This window comes from Ambystoma mexicanum, chromosome 3q (assembly GCF_040938575.1).
Source record: "Ambystoma mexicanum isolate Mex_15411 chromosome 3q, UKY_AmexF1_1, whole genome shotgun sequence".
NCBI classification, from domain to species: domain Eukaryota; kingdom Metazoa; phylum Chordata; class Amphibia; order Caudata; family Ambystomatidae; genus Ambystoma; species Ambystoma mexicanum.
Genome location: NC_090926.1, coordinates 864,360,422 through 864,382,660, shown reverse-complemented (window position 1 = coordinate 864,382,660; position 22,239 = coordinate 864,360,422). Strand labels below are relative to the sequence as shown.

The 22,239-nt window shown below is 48.1% G+C and overlaps 1 protein-coding gene across 1 annotated transcript in view; it reads left to right on the top strand.

Annotated features, from left to right (window-relative positions):
• Window positions 1-22,239, top strand: part of UTP6 (UTP6 small subunit processome component) — a 483,780-nt gene that overhangs the window by 28,236 nt on the left and 433,305 nt on the right. The window contains exon 5 of the mRNA XM_069654957.1: window positions 11,933-11,980. Within this exon, the coding sequence (XP_069511058.1) occupies window positions 11,933-11,980 (48 nt within the window). The remainder of the gene's footprint in view (window positions 1-11,932; window positions 11,981-22,239) is intronic.

Here is a 22,239-nt window from a genome sequence, read left to right as displayed (position 1 = left end):
TCCTTAACCTTTTAGGCCCGCAAAGTACTGGTATTCCCAGAGAATGAGGGAGACAGCCGGGCACGAGATGCTTGGGTTACTGAGGTATATGAGCAGGTCATCCGCATAGAGCGAAAGGCGGTCTTATTAAGGCTGTTTCAGTCCCATTCTGGGGCCGAAAGCCTGACTGGCGAGCCCCCAGCAAGTGGTTGGATTCCAGGTATTTCTGTATTTGTAAATAAGCCAATTTGTCTATAATTTTTAAGAGGAAGGGCACTGTTGTTATTGGACAGTAATTAGTGCGGATGGCAGGGTCCAATGTCTGTTTTAGTTTTTTTTGTTTGTTTGTTTTTGGTAGTGGGAGCACCCAAGCTTCTTTGAGGTTACTTGGTATGGTGCCAGAGGAACATGAGGAATTGATAAGTTTCGTGATTAAAAGGGGCCAGATCTTGGGCAACATCCTTTATCAGTTGGGCAGGGCATTGATCTCCCTGGCAATTGAAGGGTTTGAGCGATAGAATAATTTTTTCGGTCTCAATGATGGAGACTTTGAGAATTTAAAGCTGGGGGGGTGGGCAAACGGTATCTATGGTTGGGGTGGTGTGGTGGAGTTTATGAGGGAGGGGTTTGTTGTTAGTGAAGCTTTTTTGGCTTGTAGGGTCGAAACTTTATCGGCCAGTGCTTGTTGTATGTTAGAGCACCAAAGTTTGTCTTTAACGCAATTATCAGGAGCTGGGATGGGGGCTTCTATTTCCTTCACGATAACAAAGAGTTCCTTTTTATACTCAAATTGGCTTGAGTAATTCTGAAGTTGTAGGTTTCACGTTTGGCTGCGATTATTTCACTTTTGTATGAGGCAGATATCGTCTTTAGGTTAGCTTTATTTTCCTCGGAAGGAGATAATCTCCATGCTACCTCGCATTGTCTTGTTTTGGCTCGTAATATTTTCAGGTGTGGTGTGTACGAAGCGTTGAGGTGGGCTTTAGGTTTAGTTGGTCGAATTTTAAGAGGTGCAATTAAGTCTAGTGAAGTGGACATGATTTTATTGTATTCATTCACCAGGGCCTCGGGACCCTGATTTTCCGGTAAAGAGTTGAGTGGGGAGAATCGGAGGGAGTAGGTTAACAGGGGTGATATTCTTTTTGTTCCTAGTTGGTAAAGGTGGGACAGGCTGGGTGTTGATCAGTTTTGTTGTTTAGTTGCTAACGAGAATGTCACAAGGTGGTGATCTGTCCAAATTTGAGTGGAGATGGATGAGATGGATACATTGCAATTGTAGTCTGCCACCCAATCAAGAGTTCTCACTTTGATGTCGGTGGGCTGGAGCACTCTCTGAGTAAAGCCAAGGTCAGTTAGGATACTGGCAACACTTGAAGCGTGTGGGTCCTTAGGATCGTTAAAGCCCAGTTTAATGTCCCCTAGTAACAGGACTTGGGAGGAATTTATTAGGTCGTTAGACAGGATAGTAGAGATATCCTCTTCGAATGGGGGTCTGTAAATTAAATGAATATTGAGTGTCTGGGTTTTGTTGATGGCTAGTTTAGCTGTGCGAGTTACACATGATTTAATATCAAGGGCGGGTCCTAACCTTATTGACAAATTAGATTTAGCAATAAGGTCTATAACTCCTCCTCGTGCTTCATTTCTATCAGCTCTTAAGATGGTATAACCTTTGGGGATAGCCATCATGAGGGCGGGGCCTGCAGCACCATGTAGCCAAGATTCATTGATGGCCAGGAAGTCCTAGTTATTGGGTTGGATATCTCAGTGGCGTGAGCAACCAACGATCTGGCATTTATTAGGGGGTCTGTGATGTTGGGGCTCGAGATGGGGATTGTGCAAGGTATTCCTGTGGGCATGACCTTGGGAGTGGTAATGTATGTACTGGGCCTATTAAGGTTAGGGTCAGTACTTGTTGTTTTGTTCGGTTCACGTGGCCTTTGGTTTTCTGGATGGCAAGGTGCATGGATCTATTAGTGGGTTCATAAAGTTTTGTTACTCTAGAGCATAGTCTAGCGTTACTAATAACAGTTACACAGAATTTTAGGATTAGGTTCGAGGTGGGGATACTTGTGTTTATCATAGATGCGTTGCCTCCCTTCAATTGAGTGGGATTAAGTTGGCCTCAGGGGTGAGAAGGGCATAGCCAGGCGAGAACCAAAAAGCTGATAAGTGTAAGTAGGCGACCGAGGGTGCAAATGTGATGACTAGAGGTTAGCATACTGGAACAGGCTGTCTATAGCTGGACAGAGCTATTATGGTAACACTACTAAGTTAGCTAATTAGGCTAAGGTAAACATAACATGGCTGTAGAGAGTTGTATGGCTAAAATGGTTAGGAGCAGACAGTAATAAGATGCTGATGCAGATAATAGGCATAGGCAGCGTCAAAAACCAAAAAGATGTTACTGCAGATAATAGGCATAGGCAGTGGCAAAAACCAATAAGATGCTAATGCAGATAATAGGCATAGGCAGTGTCAAAAACCAGTAAAATGCTAATACAGATAATAGGCATAGGTAATGCAAAAAACGAATAGGACAATAGGAAACTAAAACTCGTAACAGATGAGCAGGTCTGAACATAACATGTATAGGCTGAGACAGTAGTCTGGGGTGATTAAGTCTAAACATGATGTCCAATTTATTGTGGTTATGTTAGCAGCGTAGCACGGGCCTGGGCTGTGGAGATTTTAAGACAAGGAAATCCTGGCGTGGTATCGCAGTAGGTGTAAACAATAGCGCTGGCGAGTAACATTAGGTGCAGCTGCAACTGATCTGACAGGCTGCGAGGTTCGAAAGTCTAAGCCGCGTACATGGTAGTGGGGGGGCCTTTAATAACAGGGCTGGAAGTAGTAATAAGGTGTAGTCCAAGCGGCGCGGACACTTGGTCTTAAGTGGAGACGCTAGCAAGGGATTTGCAAATGGCACAGCACAAGAATGGGCGTAGCTCAGACCGTTATGGAAACTGAACCGATAATGGCAGTAGAACAGAAGTCAAGCAGGCATAGTGTTATGTTTGTTTGAAAACCGGGCATAAGGTACAAACAGGTTAATTAAGCAATATAACCCAAGCGTCGGGGGCATTACCCCCGACGTGAGGGTTATATTGCTATTAGTACCCCGGCCCGCAAAAATTGCATGACCGGGGCACTAAAAGCTTTTTTTTTTCTTTCTTTTTTTTTTTTTTAAAGAAAAGAAAATGGTCGCCGCCATGGAAAGGGAAAAAGGAGTCAGTTTTCCCTTTCCATGGCGGCCATCGGGAGCGGTTGCACTGGGAACAGAAGTGTTCCCAGCGCGTCCGCTCCCAAAAAAGGATCAAAAAGAAAGTGGGGTTGGGAGGGCGGGTGAAAAAAAGACGTTCCTGCGTCCCCAGCGAGGGACGCCTCCAGCTGTGTGGAGGCGCGGAGCGGGGGTGGCCTCCACACGGCTGGAGGCTTCCCTCGTCCCCCTGCCGGGGACGCAGGAACAAGGAGGTAAGTTGGGGGAGTTGGAGGGGGGGTGTTGGGGAAGGTGAAAAAAAAAAGACTTACCCGAGTCCCCGGCGGGGGGCGAAAGCAGCCTCTCAGCCGCGGGGAGGCTCGGAGCGGGGATGGCACCACTTCGAGCCTCCTCATTGGCTGAGGGGCTGCCACGCCCCCGCCGGGAACAATGGCCGTGGAATCCCGACTGGGTAACGACCCGGCGAGAGCCAATCAGAATGTGTGTTGCATTCTCTTTGGCTCTCGCCGGGTACTAATGTGTTTTAGAACGTACAGAACGCGTGCAGTACAGCTACCTAACACACGCAAAAAGCGTTCGAATGATCGCGCGATGTGATAAAGCAACTTCTATTCAGACTGGATGCATTTGTGGGGAACAAATCAATTAATGCGTGCCGGTAGTGTTTACTGTTCAACTGCGGATGGTTGCAGACAGAAGGCACCCTAAGCATAGAGCGGAAAAAGTGAAACGGGCACTAGTAGTGTATATATGTGACTGTCAAAGATGTCAGTGCGGGTCTTACTGCGTGCTATGATCAGATGGCCAGAGTAGTATAGTCCTCGAGGGGGGAGAGCATTTTTGGGCAGGGTGACGTGGCACTGGTCACTGGAAGTCCCTGGACAGGCACAGCACAGGTTCCTTATTAGTGTGCCTTGTCAGGGGGCCGGGTTACGCCTGCCGGTGCCCTGTGATAGGCTTTCAGGGGAGAATGGCCAATGGGGGAGCACAAAGACCTTCGGCTGCAGAGTCAGTAGTCCTCAGGAGCCGGCGTCCAATTTTGGAAGTGCAAACCTCATGGTTTGTGGATCAGAAAAGTCTGAAAAAGTGCAGAAAGTGGCAAATAAGACGCTCGGCAGACAGGCAAGGTTACCCAGCAGAAATAATCTGTTCAGGGCTGTGGGTGGCGTCGGAAAGCTCGTGGCATGGAGACTTCAGGGGAGATGCAGGTAATCAGCCCACTGGCTTACCTGGGAGACTCTGATCATCCGCTGCGGCTGGTGAGCTGCTCCTGCAGCCCACAGAGTAAACGAACGACGATGTTCAACTGAGCTGCAAAGTAAGAATAATTGTATATTACACCCATGGTCCAGCTCCCCTAGAATAACTGTGTTATCCTGCCTGATGAATTGATCTTACTTCATGTACTGCGCCCAACTGACCCGGATCTAAATGACTATCTGATTGCTGCCCCAAGTACTGCGTCCAATCTGCTCAGTTATCTATTACCACATATACAGCACCCAAATTGCCTAGAATTGTTGCCTCTTGTACCGCGCCCTATCTGCCTAGAGTTACCTGAGCAACTGTCTGTACAGCTCATGCCCCACACCATAACCACCCTGTACTGCTTTAATTACTGCCCGCATTCCAATTACACAAATGCATCACATCACCACCTGTAGACCAGCCCCTTCCCTACCACGCAACCCCACACACAGCTCCCTCACCCCACACCTCCGTACTCTATTATTAACTCTCAGCCTAGCCATCTCCTGGCTCAAGACCAGCATGTTGCCGCCACTGATGCACATTCCTCTACTCTACAGCACCAAACCACCACATCCACCTCATCGACTTCCGTACCATGCCATCACCTGGTCAAGCCAGAGAGCCAAACCTTTTTACAATCAAGACTTACCAGGCTCAGGGCACGCTCAGAGCCCAGGCCTCGTCCAGGCGTACCCATCACCATTATCCTCAGAAACCACTGTCTAAGCTCCCGCACCTGCATATCCCCCCCCCCCACACTCTCACCTGCAACAGACACCAGCCTTCCGACAACCCCCCTCGACTTGCCACATCCAGCCCCCTTCCTGCCCACCTCCCCCAGCTTCACTCCCACCCTCCCTTCCAAACCCACCTTGGACCATCCTCCCACCCCACCACCAACCCACATCCCGCCCCGCAAAAATCCCTCTCACAGCCCTGCACTCAAGTGCCCCCTCATCAACACTTGTTCTCTCCCCGCCCACACACTTGAAATCAATAACCTTATCTCCCACAATGACCTCGACCTCCTGGCCGTCCCGGAAACATGGCTTCATGAAGCCGCAGGCTCAGCCATCTCTCTAGCCCTCCCGGAAGGCTACACCATCCTGAGACAGGATCGTAAGTCATCCAAAGGCGGATGCGAAGCTCTTATCGCTAAGGACACACTTGCATTCAGACTCTGCAACCAACAATGGGAAAGCAACGCTGAGCTCCTCATTGCCAAACTTACACTATAAATATTATCACGTACAAGACCACCTGGCACAGCTCCCAACTACCAAAAACACTTCCTCCACATCCTAGGTAACAATCTGAAAAGCTCCACTAAACCATCCTACTTGGAGACCTTAACCTAGGCCTACTTGACCACAAGGATAAAGCAGCCACCTCATTTGCCAAAGAGCTATCAGACCGGTTGTATACTAATTGACCTTTTCACAATTGATTGCGGGAGAATTGACCTCGGGAGAATTGACCTAATTTAGGACATATATGCGAGGGGAAACCCCCTGCAAACCCACATCCAATCCAAAACCCACTGCAACCCCTCACCCAGCCCCCTTATATTATTTATAATCCAAAACCAACGCAATACATATATAAAATAACTAAAATAATATAAAGGTCAATTGTGCTGAAGGTCAATTAGGACCACTATAATTGGGTCAATTGTGCAAAAGGTCAATTTGGGTAATACCATCAGACCTAGGGTTCACTCATAGTCTCTGAGCCAACTCACAGTAAAGGTCGCACCATTGATTGGATTGCGGACCACAACTGCTCATCTGATATAGCGCCACCCCCATGGATGGATCACCTTTGCATCCTTTTCACCATTCCTACCAGACCTCTACCCAAAACATTATCCTGTACCCCGGCAGCTAAAGTCCGAAGCTCCAAAAAACTTACCAAAGCCAACCTCCTCCCGCTTCCAGATATACCAGAACTCAAACTCGCTTTTGTGAACAACCCCTCCTCTCTTGCCAGCATTTAGCTCCGGAGGCAGACAGGGAGCCTCCAAGGGATCCAGCGGTGGCTCTTCTACTTACCGTCAGGTGGCCTGCTCCTCGTCCCAGGAGGCCTACAGAGGCCGCGGCAAGCAAGGATGCCAAGACTGCAAGGCCTCTTCGAAGCAGGACTGAACTGGCCATAGCATCGGGCCCCCACCGAAGCACCCCGGTGGGAGGCCGGCTGACGACCTGCGTCGGTTGAACAAGTACATCAAGGCACAGAAATTCAGGATGGTGACCTTCCAGCACGTGCTTGGACAGCTGGAGGAGGGCGACTTCCTATCGTCACTGAACCCGGAGGATGCTTACTTCCACATCCCCATTCTAAAAGGACACAGAGTTCCTCAGATTCGTAGTCCAGGGGCGGCACTACCAATTCAGAGCCTTGCCGTTCGAATTAAAGTCGGCACCCAGGGTGTTCACCAAGTGCCTCGCACCTGTGGCGGCGCGGTTGCGCCTGCAAGGGATCCACGTCTACCCCTACCTGGACGACTGGCTAATCCATGCAAGGTCAAGAGAACTCGCCATCGAACACACAGCGAGGACCGTCCGCCTGCTCACGGAGCTGTGATTCGCCATCAACTACCCCAAATCCCATCTGGTCCCGTCGCAGGTGGCACTGTTTCTGGGAGTGAAAGCTCGATACAGTGAAGCGATTGGCATCTCCGTCGTAAGAAAGGACGAAGGCCATTTTGGGCAAGGTGCAGCGCCTGTTAGCCACGGATGTGGCCAGAGTGAGGTCCATCAAGTCCCTCCTTGGGATGATGTCCTCATGCATCTACCTTGTGCCCCTTTGCAGACTTCGGCTGCGTCCGCTACAAGAGTTCCTCAACGCCCGCTGGATTCAAGCGGCGGGCAGCTTCGAAGACAGGATCCCGCTCGACGAGGAGTTCCGTCGGGCGATTCTATGGTGGGGTGCCCGTGCGCACCTCACGGCAGGCATGGACTTTCAGACCCCGGCGTATCGGGAGACGGTAACGACGGACGCCTCCCTGGAGGGATGGGGGGCCCACACCAGAGATCTCCACGCAAGAGGCCTCTGGCTCCCGGAGGGGAGGCCTCTCCACATCAACATCCTGGAGCTACGAGCCGTGTTCTGGGCGCTCAAATTGTTCCTTCCGTCCCTCAAGGACAAAGTGGTGAGGATCTTCACCGACAACACCACCACGATGTTCTACATCCGGAAGCAGGGAGGCACCAGATCCCCCCAGCCCTATCCAAGGAGGCCCAGGATCTGTGGCACTGAGCCATCGCCCGGGGGATGTTTCTGGTTCCCTTCCACCTGACAGGAATAAAAAACACCATCGCTGACTCACTCGGCAGGGAGCTGCGCTCGTGCCACGAGTGGGAACTACGCCAGGGCCAGGTGGATCGGCTCTTTCAACGATGGGGCAAACCCCAGACCGACCTGTTCGCGAAGGCGATGAACTCCAAGTGCCAGAGGTTCGCCAGCAGATTTGCACAGCTGAGGAGCATGGGCGATGCTTTCTCGTTCCCTTGGGACGGCCTGTTCCTGTACATGTTCCCTCCGTTGCCGTTGCTGCTCCGTCTCATCAACCAGCTAAAGAGGTCCAGGTGCAGGATGATCCTCTTCGCACCGGCGTGGCCGAGACAGATCTCGCCTCCATCAAAATGCATCTTGCGGCCATCTCCCGATACACCAGAACTACAGGACGGGCATCCTTGTGGTCTCATCACCTGGTGAAGGAAATTATGAAGGGACTATTCCGATCGTTCCCCCCTAACTCCCCCCCGGGTAAAGGGCCCCTGCCCCGGCATGGGAGCTCAACGTGGTGCAGACCAGGCTCATGGGTGGGGCCCATTCGAGCCTATGCATTCGGTGCCGTTGAAGTTCCTGTCGTGGAAGACAGCATTTCTCGTGGCCATCACCTCCGCACGATGAGTGGGAGAGACCCAGGCTCTATCTTGCAAGCCTCCATATTTGACTTTTCACGACACGAGGGTGGTGCTGAGGACGCACCCCTCCTTTATGCCCAAGGTGCCGTCGGACTTCCATCTCAACGAGCCCTTGGTGTTGCCAGTTTTCTTCCCGTCGCCTTCGTCTCCGGCCGAGAGGACTTTGCACTCGCTGGATGTGGCTAGAGTGCTGAAGTTCTACGTGGACCACACAGAGTTTTCGGAAGACATCACAGCTGTTTGCGAACTTTGGACCTGTGAATCAAGGAAAGGCTCTCTCGAAGGCTTCCATTTCCAAATGGCTCTCCGGCTGCATCATGCACTGTCACCGGTTGGAAAACCGACCGCTGGCCGACCGTCCGAGAGCCCATTCGACCAGAGCGATCGCTGCTACCACGGCGTTCCTGTCTGGTGTGCCCCTGCTGGACATCTGCAGGGCTGCTACGTGGAGGTCGACGCACACCTTCACAAGATTCTACTGCGTCGATCAGGACTTCAGGTAGGAGTCCAGGGTCGGCCAAGCAGTGCTGCGCAACCTGTTCGCTTAAGGTGAGCCTGGTGAGGATGTAAGAGATGCTTAATGTTGAGTTGTATTGCTTAATGTTGAGCCTGTTGCCACCTCCCGTGGTTGTGCATGTGTATACTGCTATGTATTCTTATATTCATGAGCATGTGAATCTATGCCAGACCCCATGCTGGAGAAGAAACAAGTTACTTACCTGTAACTGTTGTTCTCCAGCATGGGTCTGACATGGATTCACATGCGAACCCTCCCTCCTTCCCCTCTGCGGCTCTTCACTTGGTCATACTGCCACTTTACGTGCTACCAAATCTGAGGATGGCTGCCAGGGGAGGGGCTTAGGGAGAGGGCAGTCATTGGCTGGGGGCAGTATGACCCAAAGATCAGTGATTGGTTACTACTAAGAAAGACGGATCCTAAACGAAACTGATATTGATTTTTTTCTTTACCAAGGATTCCCAGCCTGACGACGGGGAATATTCATGAGCATGTGAATCCATGCCAGACCCATGCTGGAGAACAGCAGTTGCAGGTAAGTAACTTGTTCCTTATTGTTACAGGATTGCGCTTTGGGCTCCCCTTTTACTGGCTAACCGTGTTGGAATTACAGTAACCAAGGGTAGAAAGGATATTTGTATCTCTTATACATTTTGTTAGGTGAAAATCAGCACCCCCCACCTTATATGGAGTGCTGGGGAGATGCAATCTATCACCTTTGTCACTAGCACTGTAACAATTCTGTTACAGGGACCAACTTAACTTTAGTGACTGGTGGCAGTGAATCTTTTTACTTATTCGGTGCACCTTTATCGCGCGCTGTTTCCACAGCTTGCGGTAAAGGCACCCAAGGGTGCCCATTTGATCAAAATGACCCTGGTCGTCTTTTATTGCAATTTTGGTGCTTCTTGTGCCTTCTCGGTTCTTCCCTTGCCCTCCAGGGCAGGAAAGTCCTTTGTTAGTTTTATCTTGGGCGGGAGATAAAGAAACCGCAGCATTTCCAGCGACCGGAGAGCCTCCTGTGTAAACAGAGTTTGCTGTTACCCCAACCAGGTGAGATCCACCAGACTCGAAGACCTGCATTTTGAGCCATCCCACAACATGCTGCGACCTTGCCGGGCGGCAATACACCAATACCCTGGGACCTCGAGCCATTGTGCGGTGCACAGTAGTCCGAATCGAGCTGAAACTTTGGTGGCATCCTACTGGATTTCAAGTGACGTGAATCGAAGTCAGAAAGGTCCCCTCACCAGAGTGCTGGACCTTGCAAGTGACGAGAATCCAACGAGCGATATTCCGCCTTCTACTGGCTCCTGAAAAGGGCACCAAAACCACAGAGCCGCATCCAGCCGCGAAGAAACTCTTGCCTGGAGCCTTCCCGTTGATCCCCGCTGCAAAATGTTTTAAGAGTTTACTTGCTTGTAAAAGAGCTGGTTGTCTGTCAGTCTGAGGGTGAGCAGTTCTAAAAGTTCTTACCTTGAATGTGTTGTGCCATTCTGTAAAGTATTTGTAAGGTTATTCTATTCACCTGTGAATTGGTTGTGCCTCATCTCAAAAGTAATGCTTTTGTCTTCACTTAACTTTTTATCTTGGCCTATACATGTAAAAGTATACCAACTGTGTCTTGCTTTCCCTGACCTGCTGTATAGCCTGTCTGTAATAAGTCTGCCTTAGCTTTTACTTGCATTGAATAGCTTTGTGAAATTCTTAATAAGTGGATTGATGTTTTTACTTACCTTGGTCTTCCTTGTGCCATCCTAAAATAAGTTGGAGTTCTTGCTTACCTTGACCGTGTTACACTACCTGAAAAGCAACTGTAATAGTATATTACATCCTTTAGGTTTTACCTGCCTAAAATAGCTGTTTGTTTTCCTAAATGTAGTTATAGGTTTATACTATTCCTTGAATTTGTGTTTCGCCATTCAGAAAAGTATCCTGGTAACCGGATTGGTTTACCAAGTGATTCCTTAACTGATTGTCACTGCATGACTGACGGGGTCTACCCTTTATTTACTGTAAATTAATCTAAAAGTAACTAATTTATGGTTTTACTCCCCATGAATAGGTGTGTCCTCTATTAAATGTGTTTGATACGGTCTGACTTCCCTAGAAATACTGTTAGTTTTCTGAACAGGGTCCATGCTTTGGTCTGTGTACTTTAAAGCATTGTGTTGTTTTTATAATGTGTTTATGACTCTATGACAAAAGTGCTTACCCCAAAGCCTTAACTTTGCCTAATTGTATTTATAATAACCCTTTAATTTTTATAATACTTCAGTTTGAAAGAGTTTCTGTTGAACCCTTGGTATATTACAAGTTCTTTGTACTTTCCTACAGCCCTCTCTTCCTCCTAAGATAAGCCTGGCTGCTTTGCCTATGCTACCATATACTAAGTTGGTACAGCCTAAAACTAAGAGTGGAGTTGTGTACTTTCTCAGTTGTATGGTTTTACTACGCCCTTAGTTGGACTTCAGAAAAAATGTCCTAACAAAGGGGCCCATGCATGTGCACGTCGGGAAATCGAGTGATACTGGCATAATCATAGCTGCGAGGCCCTTACTCCAAGTCCCTACACCTACATGCAAGGCCTCTTTGTGAGTTGACCCCATGACACCTTTGGGTTTAGCTGTCAAAAGTCCTGTCATTGGTGCATTGACACCTGAACAATTACTTTGAAAACACTCTGTAGCCTGTGAACCAAAACATATGTATGAAGAATTGAAACCGTTGTTCAGTTGGGCCAAGTCACTTATGATTCCCCATCATACATGTGAGCAGTTGAGACTGATTTGACCACACTTGCCCTTGTATGGACCAAGAACGTTCTTTTAAAAGCCAGACATCCTAAAATAACTGTTTTGCCTTTTATGCATCAAGGACAATGATTTTTCAAAATATTGTGAAGTGAGTTATGATGCCAGCTTGTAGTTCAACTGAGCCAGTGAAGGTTATATCTGGCATTGATGACTGCTTGAGGTGGATGTATTATCTGAAATTTCAACACTTAAATCATTTTTATTTTGTTTCCCCTCACAGAGTGACCTTCAGTTGTGGCTGTCTCATGTTGCTTTTTGTAAAAAATGGGTGAGTGTTTTTCGCTTAAGGTGTTTTTTCTAGATTTTGTTTCATTTGTGTAATTTGGTGTTAAACTGCTTGAGTCAAAAAGCATATTTTTGCTACCCAAGCGGGAAAGGTGTTTTTGAGTTTGTCATGCAGTAATGGCAGTGATTACCTAACATTGGCTGTGACTGGAACGTTTTTCAATGTACTGGTTTGGGAACAAAATGTGGAATTTGTGCATGCTATTGATTCAAAAGAGCATTTGGACAATGTGAAAAACCGAGGGTTATTCTCCCATGTAGACACCCGAGAATCCTCTATTCAGGTGACGTGGGGAGGGCCAGCGCTCTTGGATCCCAACCCTGTGGGTGGACGAGCGAGGGAGGATCACCCAAGTAGGGGGATCCGGTGTTGTAACCATGGGGATAACCCAGGTGAGGCAGTGTGTCCTGAGGGGGCGGTAGGCGAGAAAGAGGAGGTCCCCAAATCCTTTGTGGGGTATACAGGTCTCATTGTCCCTGATCCAAGGGGGAGAAGAGGGTGTCACACTGGAACAAAACCCGGAAAGGGGTTGGGCAAGTTGAGACTCCATTGTTAACACCGATAGGTTTTTGTTAGGCAAGATTGTATGTAGTAACCCTGTGGGAGACTACACCAGCCTTGTCCTCTTGGCAATAGGTAACCCAATGCCACTTGAGCAAAGTCTAGGGGAGCTGAGGCACTTCTTGAAGGTGGCACAAAAGTCTTGCACAAGAGATTTTGTAGTAAAAGAATCACTGTTGGGCCACAAGCTGGGAGGCTTGTGAAAAGCAAAGATGCAAGCTACTCTGCAAAGGGCAGCCAATGCAAGTCTCCAGTGAGAGCAAGCAAGCTACACACAAGAGGCAAGTACCCCTAGTTGCACAGTACCTTGAGTCTGAAGAAAAGGTTCCAGCTGGCTTCTGTTCCTGTTGTAGTCCTGCTGTTCCTCGGCCTTAGTCGTGGGGACAACAGGGAGGACGTCTGGGGACAACAGGGAGGACGCCTGGGGACTCCTACACTACGGTTTGAAGGTCAGTAGCAGCAATGGCACAATTCAGATCAGCGGCACTTCGCAGTTTCAGGTACTTGCAAATAGCACCACTGCAATTCTTGGACACTTTGTGGACTTACCTTGCTTCTGGGTTCCAGCACTCTGCTGAGGTGGCTCAGGCTTGGTTAGTTCTGCTTCGAGGGCGTCCGGAGGATCTTTCTGGAGCTTGGGTCCGGCTTAAAAACGATGCATTCGATTCTGGTGTTCCTGTCCCCTGGCACTCGGTTCCAGCAGCAGCGAAGAAGTACAGCCAGCAGGGAGAGGGGTTCCAGTCAAGTTCATCTTGGGGTCAGTTGGTCCCACCAACCCAAGGGGACAAGTCGTCCTTTCTGGGCTTCTCTAGTCGATTAGAAATTCGGATCTTCAACACTGAAGCAGGGCTTCACCAGGCAAACCAACAGTCCAGGAGGGTGCAGCAAGCTTCTCTTCCCGTTTATTCTTTGGTTCCTTCATCCAGTGGTCGACTCTGCCTTCCTTGCAAAAGACCTCACCTTTTATGCAAGTCGTTCCCATTCATTCGCAGCCTAGCTGTCACTCACACAGCAAGTTGGCTGTCCTGCAAGAACAGCCAGCCGGCCAACCACCTTTTGGGTACATTCCTGTAACCAAGGAGACTAAGCACAGGGAGATTCGGGAACCTCCCTTGCTTCCTGCCCTGCCAGACATGCTGGAGCCAGAGGCAGGCTTCACCAGTGATTCCCGCCAAAGACAAAACGAACAAAGGTACCAAAACTGGTTTACGCACAGAGTAAATCTCAAGAAGGTCCTTTCCAACAAGAAATGGCAAAAAAAGAAGACTGGGGCCATTTTGACAAAATGGGCACCCATGGGTGCAATACTGCAGCTGAAGATTCAGCCTGCAGTAAAAACGCACACTGGTAGGAAAAATTAACCCCTGCCACCAGCCATTAATTGTAGAAAGGGTAACATAAAAATGTTAAATGAGAAGATAGACAAAGGGGATACTAAGTCCAGCAAAAGAGCTGGGGGTCTCTAAGGTAGAAGGGAATTAACACAGAAATGAGAATGCGCCCTAACAGTCTTCCCCTAGTTAAGATCCTAGGAAGTACTATAAAAACCAATACTCTCATAGAGACAGACAAGCGAGGGAGTGTCACAGGGATTAGGAGAATGCCAGAGGGCGAGACAGGGTATTCCCCCTTTCCCAATTACACACCAATGGGGTATTTCCAATCACACCTCACCGCCGCCCCCCCTCGCCATTTTCAGTAAGTACTGGGACAAAGAAGAGGTGATCGGGAGCAATAAGGTTACCCATAGAAACAACATAGGAATACAAAGGGAGGCCTTCCATGTAACACCTTGACTTGTCCCACTAATAGTCAGGACAAGGTCAGGCACTTTAGTCTGACTATTTACACCTGACTGCAACTGACTCTTTACACAAGTATAAAAGGTGTGGTTCTGCCAAAGAGCATGAGCGAGCTGTAGTTGCTCCCAGGAGTAGGAGCAGTGAGCTGCAGCGGGAGAAGGCTGGAGAGTCTGGAGGGGAGCCATGTGTCGAGATGCTGGCCCGGTGAGTCTGAGGGGCTGCAGCGTAGCTAGGGAGTCGTGTCTTCAGAGAGCCGGTGTGAGGCAGACTGCGACCTGCTGGCCAAGCCCAGAGAAATGCTTGTTCTCTTGGGATGTGTCCTGGTCCCAAGGGTGTCTGAGGGGCAGATGGTGAGAACCTGATCTCGACCCAGTGTTTCCTGAGGAGGCTGTTTTCCAGCATTGTGCTTCCCGGTGGGTTTCGTGAAAGTGAAGATACACTCTGGAGCATGCTAGTGGCTTGAGCAAAAGCAAAAGAAAGAAAAGCAGGAAAAGATGGTACGCGCGACCCAAAGGCTGAAAAGGGAAAGTGCAAGAGGCACGACAAAGAGCATGGAAGGTGCAACGGTGCACAACCAAAGGAACAGAGTAACAGTATGTGCCACGGGTACAGTAAAGACAAGAGGAGTGTGTCAGAGGCACAATAAGGTGAGAAGAGGGTGCAGGTGTGCACAGCAAAAGGAAAGAAAGAGGAAAAAAGAGTGGAAAGGACCTGGAGGGAAAGGTGCCAGAAGAAAGATGGAGTATGGAGAGAGGGGTCAGAAGTCAGTGGTCGCGCAGGGGAAGAGCCAAAGCCTGGCATTTAAGAAAGACTCTGACAGTACCCAATGAACTGTGTGTTAAAACTGTGCATCCTGACAAGAGGAGCTTTTTGTTTGTTTTTGAACTTCGTAAAGAGGGGCCTAGACCTGGTGAAGGGAACCCTAGGAGGCCTGAATGGAATTTTGAATCCTGAGTTGTAATGTAAGAAACTGAATCTTTTGAACCCTGAGAAGCCTGGCTTGTTTTTGTTTTGAAGCCAGAGGGGTCTGAGCGTGTGGAAGGGAAACCCAAGAGACCCAGAAACATTGTGGACTGTATTGACCTATGACAAGAGCCCTACGTTGAAGGTTCCAAGGGCAACCCTTTTGAGTTGAACTATTTTGAGCTTGCAGAACTACACCTATTGGTAAGATTATGTGAAACCAGCCGTGGTTTAAGTTTCCTTTTTTAACCACCATTTTCCTTTCAAGAAGACCCCCTTATATATTAAGAGTGAGGGCAAGCATAGGTTTAGACACAGACAAACTTTGGTTTTGAATTTACGGAATACGACTGCCCTTGGAAGCATCAGTTGAGGGAACAATCCCTTAAGAGTTGGGGCCAGGTAGGCATTACACCAACACCACAAAGTTTGATAATAAAGGTTTTCAAACTGTTAGTTTTGAGTCTGTCTCTCGTGATAACATGCCTGTCTCACACCAATTGATGCATGTGTGCAGACTGCACTTCTGTCTTGCTGCAGATTATGTTCCAGTTGTGCATAAGATAAGGAATTGCATGTAAAGGAAAGGACCAGTCATGTTTATCCCAGATGTTGGGTAAGGTTTTAAGGCTAGTGCTAAATCTCTCTCACTTATGAGACCCCCAGAACCTTTTGCTGGACTGGAGGATTATTTTTCCTTATACCTCAGTGAGTGGGAACGTTTTTCCACACTTGTATATCATTGTATTATTATTATTATTTTTTTTTCGGGTGTAATTTTTAAGACTCTCCATAGTGTCTTTTTGATTTCCTCCTATTTGACAACATTTTGGCAAATATAGCCTATGGTTTCTGGGTTGCCCTTTGTGGCTACCCTTTCAAATTTTCTCTGGCTAAATCTGTGAGAACTGCCGTTCCCAAGTAGTAAAGAGGGAGTTTCTTCCTCCTTTACATTTTATATAATGAAGCAGCACACCCCACCTTATGTGGAGGTCTGTGGGGGATACAATGTATCCCCTTTCTTACCTGTAACATTTTTGTTACAATTGCAAGTTTGCTTGAATGCCTGGTTGCAGTGGTTTTACCTTTATGACTTTTTTCACTCTAAAATGGCAGGCTCCTTCTTTTGTTGCCATTTATTGCTTGCTTGCAGTTTCTGAGGTCTTCCCCTGCCATTCTAGGTGGGAACGACCTCAGTGTAGGTTTTTTGGCTTCGACAGGAATCCTTTGACAACCAGACCGCCCCTGTCTGTAAAATGCAGGGAGAGATTTCTGAAGTTGTGCTGTAGTTCTTGTTAAATACTGTGTACCTGGAAGCTTCTGACAAGTCGACCACTGTATCTGTATCTGAAGTGGAAGTGGAAGAAATATCAGCTGAGATGATTTCCAGCGACCGGAGAGCCTGCTGTGTAACCAGAGCGGGCTGTTACACTTCCTTCCTAGTGACCCGTGGTTTTCGAAAACGACGACCCCGACCCAGAGCATGGTGAGATCCAATAGACGACCCGTGACCCAGAACCCCACTGGCATGGTCACATGCCAGGTAGGGTCAGGACTCGGGGTTCATTTGGGGCCCCAAGGACCTTGCATTATCATCATAGACTCTCCCGGAGTCAGTCCTGGCACCTGTGGCGCCAGGCTGATGTTCAGATTGGGACTTTACCTTGAAGGGACTACTTTTCCTGTGAAGGCCTGCAGCCAACATGGAGGCACCCATGCAGTCTAGTTCCTAAGAACCAGACTGTGCGGCGCAGTGTTTTAGGGTGTGGTAGCCTGGACTACTTTCGAAAGAACAGCAGACACCAGAAGCACACCCTTTTTAAATGTTTAGGTATGTTTAATAAAAAAGGAAAGTCTTAATGGTATTAAGAATGTATTTAAGGTGCAGGGGAAAAGGATGCAGCCTTGACACCTAGGTTGCATTAAGTGCTACAAAAAACTAAGAGAAGTTCCCTAGTCGGGAACTCGCGTCCCCTGCACATTTTCACTGACTGGAAAACCAGACCAACAATGAGTTGTGTTTAAATTATAAATTTAGTAGTTACAAATGTTTTTTTAGATGAAATGCAAGAAGTTAAAGAAAAGCTCATTAACACAAACTTAGGTCACAAGAAACCATCTTCTTTTTATTAATTTTCATGATGTGGTAGTCAAAAGGGGCCCAACGCGTTTCGAGTATTACACACTCTTCATCAGGGGCAATAAGCGATTTCTAAGAAAAAAAAATATATTTACATCCATATTAGTGGCGGGTCAATCTTAGTGTAAACACAATACATTACTGACTGTCATTTCATGATTACATCCTTTTTTCTAAAAGTAGACATTGTCTTTAAATAGAAGCATTTTAGCATAAGCTCAATTGCACCCCTTAAAAGATACCACACAGATTAGCACGGGTACTGTCAAGCGTGATGGTTCCTGTTTTCCTTTGGACTGGAGTACATGATACAGGTGAGACCATACTCCCTATAGAGAATAGTTAGCATAGTTATACAACCCTTCCTATTTAGGAACTTTATTAGACCTTCTTTAGTTTTATCCCCCCTTTTTTATTTGTGACTTTGTATCCCTTAGAATTCGTGTTGACACCGAGGTGGCTGCGCTTTGGTACCTCGAATCTTAGAGATAAGGCACATGCTGGACTCGCACATAGAGAAATATCCTCAGTGCTTCTAAGTAAGTACAAATTCTTTGGCTGACTCAATTTCGTGTACCCCTCTCGTGTTTAGAGTTATAACCCTGGCCTTACTTACAGGTAGCGGGTTCCTCAATATTTTAGAAGCAGAAGCCAAGCCTTTACCAGGAGAATGATACAGATGAGTTTGTAAACTGGACTTTTCCACTTTGACAACTTCTTTCAAGCTCCATAATATATTTTCATATGGACAAAAACAATCACAAGGTTAGCATCCTTTGTTTCTCTCTTTTTCTTTAATACTATCCACTGCACACCAGGATTCGTAACCAGAAAGTTTTCTGTTGCTCATTGATTTATAAAAAAGATTGGTTCAAATTTATTGAAACCCATAGGTATAGAAATGCGGATCAGGTCTTCACAATTGAGCTTATGCTAAAATGCTTCTATTTAAAGACAATGTCTACTTTTAGAAAAAGGATGTAATCATGAAATGACAGTCAGTAATGTATTGTGTTTACACTAAGATTGACCCGCCACTAATATGGATGTAAATATATATTTTTTTCTTAGAAATCGCTTATTGCCCCTGATGAAGAGTGGGTAATACTCGAAACGCGTTGGGCCCCTTTTGACTACCACATCATGAAAATGAATAAAACGAAGATGGTTTCTTGTGACCTAAGTTTGTGTTAATGAGCTTTTCTTTAAGTTATTGCATTTCTTCTAAAAAAACATTTGTAACTACTAAATTTATGATTTAAACACAACTAATTGTTGGCCTGGTTTTCCAGTCAGTGAAAGTGTGCAGGGGGCGTGAGTTCCCGACTAGGGAACTTATCTTTGTTTTTTGTAGCCAGCCTGGATTACTTTACCTGGACTACTTTACAGAGGGCTATATAAACCACACCCAAGCTACAGAACGTGCTTCGCGTTATTCTGCAGCCAGCAGCGTGAAGCTCATCGTGTTCAGAGAACAGCACCCGGCGATCCTTGAATAGCGGACCTGCAGAGGAGACAAAACAACATCATTAGCAGTCTCTGCTTACCTGCAACTTTCCATTCGTCGATTCCTGCTGCTTGCGGTTTTCCATCCAGTTGGCAGCAGCATCAGGACACCACGCTCGCACCGGAACAAAGCACCTGGAGGGAGAGAGAAAGAAGGACAACGTTAAACAGGTTACTCAATGCATTCACGGCAGTAATCGCAAAATCCTCACCTGGCTGGGCATTTCTTAACTGGTTCCACTCCGGAAATCTTCACATGGCCAGAAAGACCATCGCAACCTGAAAAGGAATAAAGAATACAGGTTAGCAAGAAAAGACATTACCGCGCTGCACTTCGCGCTTAACCTACCATCCATCATACGCTCCTGCGTCCATCATCCTGGCAGGAGCCTGATCCAAGTAGCGCACTCACTGAACCTCCGTGCACCTAAGGGGAAACGAACAAGAAAAGACATTAATAGCAAGAAAGGAAAGCAAGGACATTTAAAGACTGCTATAACCAGACTTGCCTCATTAAAGAGACTTGAATGGGTTAGCACCAGTGAAGTTAACTTGGTCGCTTCAACCTGCAGAAAACTACGCGCCCCTTCACAGAAGGCAGGACGGAGAGCAGGCCAGACATCAAAACAAGGTGAGGAGTGGGCCATCAGGTCGAGTCCAGGGGGCTAGTGGGTGGAAACGAAGTCTGTTCCTAAGTCCAGTCCTCCTGTGTTTTCAGGCCCGACCGCCATAGAAGGCATCGTCCAGAAATGGGAACGTCCAGGGTGAATCTGGCAACCAGGGCATAAGGGTGTCCCCGTGGATACCAGGTGAGCGTAACACCAAGAAGACCTGCTTTTTGAGGCATGCTGCGACCTTGCCGGGCTGCAATACACCAACACCCGGGGACCTCAAGCCATTGTGCAGTGCACGGTCTTCCGAATCGAGCTGACATTTTGGTGGCATCCTGCTGGACCTCGAGAGACATAGTCCCCTCTCCCGATTGTGCTAGGCCTTGCAAGTGACGAGAACCTGACCAGCGAATGTAAGTGATTTGGCCGCGGTAGAAACTACAGCGGCCAAAACGTTCACATGAGAAAGGTGCGAACTACCAAAAGTTTGCACCTTTCTCATGCAAACACACATACATACTCACACCCACACACACAACACAGCCATAACACTCCCTCCACCCACACCCTGAACATAAACAAACCCCACTTACCTTGATCTTCACGCTGGGTTCCTGCAGCACCAGTTCCCTTTCACTTCTGTGATCGGGAACCGGCGTTGCAGGGTCCTTTTTATTTTATTTTTTTTAAACGGAAGGCTGCAGGGGTGTCCCCGCTCAGTATACCATGAAGTGTAGTGAGCGGGGCGATACAGATGACGCCCCTGTTATTTTTTTTTTATTTAGTAATTTTTTTTTTGTTGTTTTTTTACAATGCTACCACCAAAGGTTAAAATTTTTGGTGTTCGAACCTTTGGTGGTAGCATTTTTAGAACTTTTGTTCTTTGCGACCATTTTTTGTCGGTCAAATCGGCCTATACCCAACCAGCAACCTTCAGTCTTCTTCTGGCTTCTGAAAAGGTTGCCAAAACCTCAGAGCCGCATGCAGCCGCAAAGAAAATCTTGCTTGGAGCCTTCTGTTGATCACTGCTGCAAAATTCCCTTCCAGTGTCCCGTCTTCCATCTTCATGACAAATTAATCCATTGACTTGGTTTTTGGCTGCAGATCCTGAAGTCTCCCCTGCTGCAAACTCTTCTTCTGTGCTGAGGTACTGTGTTGGCTGGGGTTTTTACCTACCTGAAGCTTTGTTGATTCCTGTGTAGCTCTGGGGTGTTTCTTGTGATTGGGAGGCCTCTCATCCAGTTCACCCAGGCCCAGTGCCGGAATCCTCCTAGGGTGTCTTCTCAGTCGTCCCTGGACCCTTTCACCCTCTCTAAAGGGAGATACTTTCTTGTTTGAAGAGTCTTCCTAAGGAACTCTGACTGTTGCTACTTCTGTTCCTATCCTGAACTGCCTGTTGGACAATAGAGACCTAGTGCACTCATGGTCCAATAATAGGGAAATGTTTCTATGGTTTGGGCCTGTTGCCTACAAAAGGGAACAAGTTTTGGTTAGGGAAAATTCTCATTTATGTGCCAAGTCCCTTCTACCTTAGAGACCCCCAGCTCTTTTGCTGGTCTTTAGACGAGCTGTGTTTCTCACTCAACCTCAAGAAGTCGCAGCTGCAGCCTATGCAGAGACTGACCTTCTTGGGTCTCATTTGGGACACATGCTCCGAGAAGGTTTTTCCCCCTCGGAGGACAATATCACGGCCATCAAGAGGGCCACGGCACACTACTTCAGCAGAGAAGTGGCCTCGGCCTGGGGGTACCAACACCTACTGGGTGTCATGGCAGCAGTCCTCTTGGCCGTTCCCCCACACGAGAATCGGGATGAGGAGGATACAGCTGCACTTTGCAGCATCTTTGAACCAGGAACGGGGCTCTCAGTCATAAATGATCGCTTCACCCAGAACTCAAATGGTGGTCCAGGAACTGCAACCTGCGGACTGGCAAGCCTTTCCAGCAACCTACCCCGCAGGTCGCCATCACCACAGACTCCTCTCTCGAGGGTTGAGGGGGGCCACATTGGACAACCACTGTGTCCATGGCACCTGGACCCGGCAGGAATACCTCATCAATTGGCTGAAACGGGAGGCCATCTGGCTGGCTCTGAGCCTTCCTTCCAGTTATTGAGGGCAAGGTCATCCTTATTCAGACAGACAACTCGACCAGTTGGACATGCCCTTTGACAGAGACAATCTTTTTCAGGAAGGCTGTGGACCAGTCCCTACACGCCATCACGGCGGACACGGAGACAGCAGCTGCGACAGCCGTTCTTTCGGTCCTCGGGAGGTAAGTCTCCCCGATCTTCGAAGGGTTATGGCGGGGGCTCTTCTTCTTACCGCCAACCCTCCCGCTCCTCGGCCCAAGAAACCAACAGGGGGCGCTCCAAGGCCTTCTGAGGAGGATGCCATCGTCGCCAGGGACATCAAGGAGGTCCGTCAACCTCCAAGCAAGAATGAACTGGCCGGGACGTCGGGGTCCCCACCTGTGCATCCCGTTGGGAGGCCGACTGGCGAACTTCGTCAGTGTGTGGAAGACCATCTCCACTGACCGTTGGGTGCTGGACGCTCTCGCCGACGGACACACTCTGGAGTTCCAGCAAAGGTGTCCCCAAATACAACCAGTGGCCCAACAGGAAAACCACATCCCTCAGCTGCTGCTGGAGGTTCGGGCC